The sequence below is a fragment of the Mandrillus leucophaeus genome, unplaced genomic scaffold (assembly GCF_000951045.1).
Source record: "Mandrillus leucophaeus isolate KB7577 unplaced genomic scaffold, Mleu.le_1.0 Scaffold436, whole genome shotgun sequence".
NCBI lineage: Eukaryota > Metazoa > Chordata > Mammalia > Primates > Cercopithecidae > Mandrillus > Mandrillus leucophaeus.
The window spans coordinates 2530079-2539569 of record NW_012104654.1 but is presented as its reverse complement, the minus strand read 5'-3'; the positions used below and the strand labels follow the sequence as shown (position 1 = coordinate 2539569).

The window sequence follows — 9491 nt, the reverse complement described above, 5'->3', positions numbered from 1 at the left end:
AAATTAAAAAAAAAAAAAAGTCATTTTACGTGGGCCAAAAAAAAAAAGCTGTGAAAACCTTCTTGGTTTATTCTGCTCATAATCAGACCCCAAACTAGATCCAACAAGATTAAATCAGGCATTGCAGTTTTTGAGGTACGTGCACATTTTAAGGACTTCTTATGATTTAGAAAGGCATTCTTTCCAAGTTACTCTGCCTTTGAAAATGTTAGATACCCTGCTAGCCAATTGGAATGGAGCTGGAAAACAGTGCCTCCAGTGCCCCTGAAATTAGGCTGAACTGGGGGTGCCTGGCTTTTGCATGCTCAGGTTGGCATTTTTCTGAGGCACAGATTTCTGTTGCCACGGTCTGGGGAGGTCAAGCGGTGCAAATGTTGGAAATATCTTTAGTCAGCAAAAATCTACTGTATGTCTTAGAGATGGGAAAAAATGTGTGCAAATGACACCTTTATGTACTAATCTCGCTTTGTATTTCACCATTTAAATCATTAATCAAATAAACCATATAAGCTCCCAAAATAAAAGTAGTTTTGATAGAGATTAGGTGTCTAAACAGGAATGGAATTTAAACGTTAATAGTATTAAAACGAGAGTCAGTAAGGGATAAGAATGTTAGCCATTTTCCCCGGCTTCTGCACCATTTATAGATATTCCATTGCCCTGGGTAGTTATTATAATAGTGAATAAATGGAAACCTACATAAAATCTGTCTTTAAATGTGATACAGATGGGTAATTTAAAGATAAAGTTGTTCAAAGTTATTTTTACAACAATATGTGGGCAAATTTCCATGGTCTTATGACGCAGTTTAAGAACAGAATTTAGATTTTTATATCTAGTTATACATTTTGGATGGGGTTGAAAGGAGAATTTAGATGTAATGGTTACTTTTTATTCTTATAGTCACAAAATACTGGGAGACAAGAATGTTTATATCTAACACTATAATTATGTAATTATTGATTTTCACATTTCCACAGTTATAACAGCAAAATAGTTTAAATGCATTCTTACTGATTTTCTTAATGATTTGGTTTATTATTGCACTTTTCATAAAGAAAGTAAAGATCACATAGGTGGGAGAATGCTCAGGGGCCTTGGAGTCAAACAGAACTGGGTTCAAATCCCAACTCAGACATTTTAATCTGCAGTAAGTCATCTAGCCTCTCTAATTGTTTCTACATTTTTGAAATGGGGATAATTGTGTGTTACAATCATTATATGATAAAATATACCCAAAATATTATGCTCAGTTTCTAAAATAAAGCAGGTTACATTAATTGTTTTTCTATTTTTATTCCTAAACAACCATAGGGAAGCCAATTTTTTAGCCTAACACTTCTCTGGATGCACAGGTAAGAGATTTACTGAACAATTGATTCCCTGTGTGTCTTAGGGAGAGGGCCTGAGACTTGAATAGTCAGAGCAAGTCTAAAGAGAGAAGAAAACTGATATCCAACCCATAAAATAAGATGTTTTAAACTCTTCAGAAAAGATGACAATGTCTTCCACAGATAAGTACTTCAGAGCGATGATTTAGAAAGTGAATCTTTGAATAGTGTGGTTGGTATCTACAGTATGAATACAGAAATTGTGATGGGTTTCCCTCTGTTTAAATAGGCTCATTTAAACAGAGTAACTGTTGCTATGTCAAGCTACCATTAAATTCCAGTATACCTAAGGATATTTGGTTGCTTGATTTCATTAGTAAAAATGTACAGATATCATTCCTCAACAATATTTTAAAAACGATTGCTTAGTTGTATATAAGTGCATCATCTAGATCAGAGGACATAGAACAAATGTGTCCAGAGCCCAGGAAGCTAGAGTTACATTTTTTTCTGACAGTCACAAAATACTGCCCAGTGCCCACCTGGCCATAGTGGAGCTCTTGACCTGCCTGAATAGCTAGCCATCAGTCAACACCAGCTCATGGTTGTCTCATTAAATCCTCGGGTATTTTTATAAGTCAGGAAGTGTAATTTATGAGAAATAGCTCAAATTTTAAATGCTGGCAAGTAAATAATATATTTTCAAACCCCTTGGCAGAGCAAATAAAATATAAGTATGAACTAAATTTAGCTTATGAGCCAGTAGTTTGCACCTTTGGATCTAGATCAGCCAGTCCTCAATAACTGTCCAATATTTTATAAGAAAAATCAACAGACTGGCATAACTCATTGTCTGTGCGGTCTAATTGGATGCAGACATTATCAAAACCTAGAAGGAAAAAAACCTGTGCACAAAATAAGATTTAGCCAGGCACAGTGTAGTGCGCCTGTAGTCCCAGCTACGCAGGAGGCTGAGGTGGAGTAACCCTTGAGCTCAGGAGTTTGAAACCAGCCTGGGCAGCATAGCAAAGCCTCATCTTTGAGAGAGAGATTAAGAGCCCTAGCAACTAAGTTATTTGTTCCTTGAGAAAATAGATTATGCCTTGTTCTTTTTTGTGGGTCACCACTTAACATAGTATCTGTCCCATAATAAGCTCTAAGTAAATGTTTGTTGGCTTAATAAATAAATAAGCTTTAAGAAAAATCTTGGTAACTCTGAGGGCTTTATTATACTTGTTAATGTAAAGAAATATTCTGTCTTCAAAGGCAGCAAGAAAATAGAAGAAAAGGAATAGTGATGTAGCCTTAGAATTTGGAGTTGGCTTGAAAAGCAAGAACTCTGTATTTTCTATATTATCAAAATACATCTATTGTAGTAATTTCTATAATACTGCAGTGACTAATGAGAGATTTTATAATATAAAGGGGTAAAATGAGATTTAACTTAAAACAAGAACCTAAACCAAGTATTTGTATGGAATTTTTATATTACAAAGTGCTTTCAACATGTGATTTCCCTTAACACAGAACATCGCTCTGAGCTAGACAGATAATGTCTTCATTTTAAAGATGGAAAAATTGAACTATACAGGAAGGTAAGTGATTTTATAAAGCCTTGCATAAAATTAGCAATATAACTTAATATCTGACTCAGCTCATGATGGTTCTCTCCTAACAGGGAGGTACCCTGGGGAACTAACAATATAGAATTGAATCAGGTGAATTACATATGCACAGTGGTACCTTCCTGAACAGGCAGTGTGGAAATGGCCTCTGCTATGGCACAGGAGAGGAAGGAAAGAAGAAGCATGGAAGGGAGGTGTAATATTTTTCAAGACGGTTTGTTGATATTGGAGAACTTTATTCATCATGACACTACTTGCCTATTGGTTAAGTCATTCAACAAAATGACATAAATCAGCTGGATCCATGTCATTTTATCTGGAAACATATTGTTCTGTGATTTTTTTTTTTATTTCCTAGGTGTACGTCTTCTCCACTAGAGTGGAAATTTTATGAGGATCAGAGGCTAAAACATACTACAGTGCAAGACTCCCAAGTACTCTCTATTCAGAATTCATTGAATTTTTTTTTTTTTTCTGAGACGGCGTCTTGCTCTGTTGCCCAGGCTGGAGTGCAGTGGCACAATCTCAGCTTACTGTAACCTCCACCTCTTGGGTTCAAGTGATTCTCCTGCCTCAGTCTCCCAAGCAGCTGGGACTACAGGCATGTGCCACCACACCTGGCCAATTTTTTGTATTTTTAGTAGAGACGGGGTTTCACTGTGTTGGCCAGGATGGTCTTGATCTCCTGACCTCATGATACGCCCACCTTGGCCTCCCAAAGTGCTGGGATTACAGGCGTGAGCCATCGCGCCCAGCCTTATTGAATTTTTGATGGGTTAATAGACTACATATATACTAGTGACAATACAACATAATGATTAAGAACATGGGACTTAAAGTCAATAGAGCTGTCAATGACCAGCTGGGCGACTTTGGGCAAGTTAACTCCACCCCTACAAGTCACACTGTCATCTGTAAAAGAGGCGACAGTAATAAGACTTACTGCATAAATTATAGTGAGAATTAAATAAATGAATGCTTGTAAGAACCTAGCAGCATGCCTGCCGATACATAACATGCCCTCAATAAAAGTTTTCAAAACTGCAACATACTGAAATTTCAAGTTGAATAAAGTACAAAAGCTAAATGTTGATATGTGTACATTTAAAGAAGGGAAGTTTGGTTGTTTCTCAAAAATAAAGTGAGATAGTGAAAGAAAAATCTTAAAAAGTGATCCAAAATGTATTTTTAAAACAAATTTTTAATTGCTCCCACATGCCATGTACAATGTAGTCATAGCTCAGACAAGAAAAAGATATAGATGCAGTGTGATTTGCTATCAAAATAAATTACAAACAAAATCAATTTGCAGACAGAAGCTCAATAACTGAGGAAACCTTTCTACAGGACATGGTTTACAAAGAAGAAAGAGTGAAGACCTGAGGTCTGGCTGGTCACAAAGAGGACATTCAAAAGAAGGGATGTGTGAAATATTCTTTTTTGAGAAATTGTCCTTGTTCCTAGAAACATGTGTAATTGTTATAAATGCATTATTTTATCAGTGTCCAGCCAACTAATTTTCCAGCAAGTACTTGTTTTTAGAACTTTTATCTTCCCACATATTTTTTTAGATCCTAATTGCCCCTATGCACAGGCAAAATAAATGCAATGATAGAAGTACATTAAAGTAAGAAATAAGAGAATACTAGTTTCTAAAAGGAAACTGATACACACTAAATGATCTTCATAATATTTAGGGTGATATATACGAGAGAAAGCTACCACCAAGCAATTGAAACTTTTTTCTACCCAAAAGTAGCAGAAAAAACATGAACAATCACAGAGAAAATACCATACATTAATTTAGTGGAAAACTTGATGTCAAGAGAAGGTAATAAACTACTCCGTTGACACTTGCCTTTTCACGTCTTTAGTATCTACAGGAGCCGATTCATGGAGCCTAAAAACTTTCATTGAGTAACACCTTAACTCTGAATTTTCAGCCTTTGAGTTCAAGCATAGGAATATCAGCCAAACCCTCTCACACAACCAGCCATTGGACCAGCCCATGAAAGTCAGCCACAAATGTCCATTCAGAGAACATCCTCAGTTTCCCCTTGGCATCCTTTAGTGTCTGGGTTAAATTCCATGGGCCTGGAAGACTTCTCCATTAGAATATCATCTCCCTGCCTCCCACTACCTTCCTTGGTCTCCTCATGGAAAGAGTGTGGCAGGCAGTCCAGCTCTGAGTTACTCCAGACGTAGCCGGGTAAAGTGATGTGGCTGTCAGGCTGTCTGCTGGCAATCTTGGCAGCTTTGCCGGAGATAAGCACCATGCGTGTGCTGGCCGCCACCTGTGACTGGCTGCTGGTGCTGTGCGTCACGGTGGTGAGCACTGAGCCGCATCTGCGGCTGCCACATGGCGGTGTCCTTTTCCAGTCCACGGAGAGATTCCACCGACTCCACATCTTCTTCACCTCTGCCTGAACCTAAGCCACAAGAAACAGGTTGTGCATGAGAAATCCTAAACGAGACCCTGCAGCCTTGTTAACAAGGAGGTTTGCCTTGATTTCAAAGACAGCAACAATCATTGATTGAGGTTCCTCTGCATGCCAGGGACTTCATCTATGTATTTTCTCTCAACCACAAAAAAAACCTTTGAGATAGGTGTTAGTTTTGGAAGTGAGCAAATTGAAGCTTAGAGAGAGGTAAAGGGACCTGTCCAAGATCAGAATTTAAATAGAAGTTTAAATGCAGCCAATAGAAATATCTGACATACGGGAGAGAAAAAAAAAAAAGAGATTCTGGGTTGGAAGAGAAACTCAAGATAAACAGTGCCAGTGAGAACTTCAGAACTCCTGCTTGGCACGTGACAAGCCCATTGGAACCCCTGCACTGAGACCAGCCCAAACTCAAGCACAGCTTCTAGCAGCACAATGTAGCTTCCCTAGGATGATCTCAGCCATTGATAGTCCTGCCTGAGAAAGCTCAGTGCTGCCAGGAGAATTTACTATTTGCTGTAGCTAGCACACACCTGATGATAGGCCTATGACTTCCCTTTCTTAGGACATTTACTAAAAAGGGCTCACAGTTGTAAGTATGCAGCTCTTGTAATTCAGAAGCATCTCTCTCAAAGACCTGAGAGCCATCCCTTCAAAATATAATCATCAAGAGGGATAAGGCCTCTTGTCTCCCAGTCTCTGTGGGAGATAGAATTCTAATTTAACTGCCTGCTTGGTAGCACAACTGGCCTACACATGTTGATACTGACCAAAGATTTTTTCACTTCTCTGACTCTACTGAGCCCTTACTCTCCACCTCCCTCATTCTCCCTTTAAAATGCCCAAATCATCTCTGTGTGAATTGGAATTCGGCTCAGCTCTTTCCCCTACTGTCAGTAGTTACTGAATAAAATCCGTTTTTACCACTTAAATTGCTGATGTCTTTGGCACCAGCTGAGGCTGAGCAATGGCATAGAAGGTACTCAATTTGAGATGTAACTGTCATGCTATCAGTGTGCATCGGCAGCCTGAAGGAGTCAGAGTGAGAAAAGAAGGTTCGTGGATAGAAAAGCAGGCACTGCAAATGCGTTCTTAAAAGGGTGGGGCTCTTATTTCCATTCCTACTACTGAAGATTCATTTCTACTTCAATTGCCACTTTTCAGAAAGGAGCTTATTTGGAATTTCCATGGGAAGCAGAGGAAACCTGGTATGCTGATGTCACCTGAAACAACAAACTTCTATCTGTTCATCTTGGCAAAAAAAAATCAACACCTGACTGACAGAGCAGAAGCGCCATCATCTTGGTAAAATGCCACCACTTTAAGTTCCAGCTCCCTTTCTAACCTCATGCATTTTGAGGAAATCCCTTCCCTTCTAACAACAAGCAGCCAGAAAGAGCAGACAGTAAAACACTGGTAAGAAAGCTCGGGCACAGAGGAAGTAGGGAAAGTCTCTTGGGTAACCACCAAACTTCACAGTCTACAATGGACCCCAGTAAAACAGTGGGTTCTAATAAGCCCATTCCTTTCCCTTTAGGTGCACTAAGATAGGGAAGCTAAAAGCAGACTCAGGGGGTGGGGGTAGGAGGGGGTGTGCAGGCAGCTGCAGGAAGATGTATGAGAAAAGACGCACAAAAATTCACCCTCCCAGATAACCAAGACAAAGAGACACAGAAGCGCTCCAAGCCTGTTATAAGCTCTCCTGCCCTGAACCCTTAAAAGCTCTTAGTCTGTAAGAGAGAAGGCTTTCTGACCTAACTTGGCCAGAAGCCCCTCCCAGGGTTATTCTGCAAAATAAATCCGTCTTTGACTGTTGAGTGCTTTTTATGTTTCTTTCCTCTTTAACTCTTACACTGAACTACTTACCCCTCCTGCAAAATAAGGTAAGAACAATACAGAAGTGAGTCAGGAAACTAATTTAAGCTCTTTCTGCAAGTACTGGACTAGCATGCCACAATGTCCAAACCCTAAACATGGTCAGAAGCATCAGCGGGTCTACCGCAACAAAAGTATCCATGCACTTCTGGGGCCTGCAGCAAGCTTAAAATTTGAGAGAAGAAACATGGCAGCTCATCCAATAGCAGGGCATATTAAAAGTTACAAGGTAAAATGTATTATTATCTTTCCAGCCAACTCCTACATGAACTGAAATTGTCCCACCATCATCTTATAGTTCAAAAAACATCAAAATTGTTGAAAGACTTTGTCCCAGGGAAACTTTTATTTGAGTTTTGTATAGAACTTGAAATGGAATAGAAGTATTAACTGGAATATGATGTTCACTGTCCATCCAAGTGTCTGTTTGTATTCCAACAAGTTGCTTTCTAACATCAGAGTCTACAGATGAGTTCACATTTAAAAGTACTAGAAGAGGAAGACTTTAGGTTATTTACACTAATTTTTTCTTTTCCAAAATAATTTATGATTAAATTAGCTTCCTTCTCCTCACCCATTCCATCCTGTAAATCCTGGAAATTCTAAAGAGATTCAGGATACATTGTGATGGCCATTTACAAGCTGAAGTGAGACCTGTGGGATGTCCAAGGTTCCTACAAACCTACCTCTCCATTGCAGTAGCAGTAGATGATAGACACAAAGAAACCCTGCAGACAAAAGAGAATGTTAGCCCACTGCCAACTCACAAAACTCACAGCACTAAAGCATCTTGTGTCAAAATGTGTACGTCCAAAAATTGTTTTTTATGATTCCTTCAGAGAATTATATACAAATTATTCTCTCCTAGTGTTTCCAAATCCTTACGTTTACATTAAATTTGTTTGACGTCTTTCCTTGGTGTCAGCTGAACCAAATAAGTCGCTACATAAAATACTCCAAGACATACAAGGAATAGGTTTCTATCCTATTAGTTTCATTTATGTTGTGACCCATGGATCACATAATACCTGTCCTCTGCTTGGTAAAAGGAAGTTATAAGCTGTAAATGCTGAAAACTACAAACATAAAATATATGGTAAGAATACAAAGAAACCTTTTATTTCATTCATTCAAAAATATGTATTGAGCTTATGCAGTGTGGTAGATGTTCAGCATGACAGGGGCAGGGATAAACAATGTAAACAAGACAGACAAGTTCCCTGTTCTAGAAAGGAAGAGACATGGATAAAATATAAACAAATAGCACATGAGAAAAATGCAAAATGATAAGGGTTATGCAAGAAAAAAAATGAGTGATTTTAAAAAGAGTAACGTAGTGGATATATTAGATGAGGAACTCAAAAAAGTATCTCTGAGAGTGATATTCAAGTGGGTTTGAGTGACAAGAACAAGTAGCCAGCTGTGTAAATATTTGGGGAAAAAGCAGTCTAGGCAAAAGGAATACAAGTGTGAGCCCTGGAGGCAGAGGTGAACTTCAGCAACAGAACGTATGGAAGCAATATTGTGCCCTAACTTAATGAGCTACATGGAGGCTGGTGTGATACAGGGTGAGAGGCAGACAGGTTCCACGACATGCAGGGCTGTGTATGCCAAACAATGGTATGTGAGTTTTAGTCTGACTGCAACTGGAAAACTTCGAGTATTTCTGGCAAGTATATGACATGATCAAATTCATATTCTTAAGATTCTCCAGACTATCATATGTGGACGAGCAAATGAGTAAGCAGGACAAAGAGTAATCCATGTGAGAGATGATGGTAATTATAGCTTCAAATGAGATAAAATGTGTGCCAGCAACCTCTTCCTCAGTTTTGTCTCCCCTCCCCACTCCTTTTTTCTCTTTCCTGCCTTCACCTTCTTTTATTTTTATTTATCTTCCATACACACAAGTAGAGTTCCTCATTCTTGTAGGTGTTATATATTTTACAGCAAGACATTTCCTTATCTCTCTGTCCAGGCTTTTTTGTGTGAGGAACAGCTCCAGACTGCTCCTGCTGTGAGCAGAGGATTAACCTGACCTCTACAGGACAGAGAAGCACAGGCACTATAGAATATCGACCTTTCTGCCACCCCCGACTCCCCAGACAGGTGCAACAAAGCTAGAGAGAGGGCAGAACAAAAGGTTGCAAAGGAAGGAAGGAAGGAAGGAAGGAAGGAAGGAAGGAAGGAAGGAAGGAAGGAAGGGAGAGAGAGAGAAA

At 39.0% G+C, this 9491-nt stretch overlaps 1 protein-coding gene across 1 annotated transcript in view; it reads right to left on the bottom strand.

The window, feature by feature from the left end:
• Nucleotides 1-4139: 4139 nt before the first annotated feature.
• Nucleotides 4140-9491, bottom strand: part of PTH2R (parathyroid hormone 2 receptor) — an 85779-nt gene continuing 80427 nt past the window's right edge. Inside the window, exons 12-13 of the mRNA XM_011993916.1 lie at nucleotides 7959-8000; nucleotides 4140-5385 (exon numbers count right to left, since the gene is read on the bottom strand). Of these exons, the coding sequence (XP_011849306.1) occupies nucleotides 4990-5385; nucleotides 7959-8000 (438 nt within the window). The 3' untranslated portion in view covers nucleotides 4140-4989. The remainder of the gene's footprint in view (nucleotides 5386-7958; nucleotides 8001-9491) is intronic.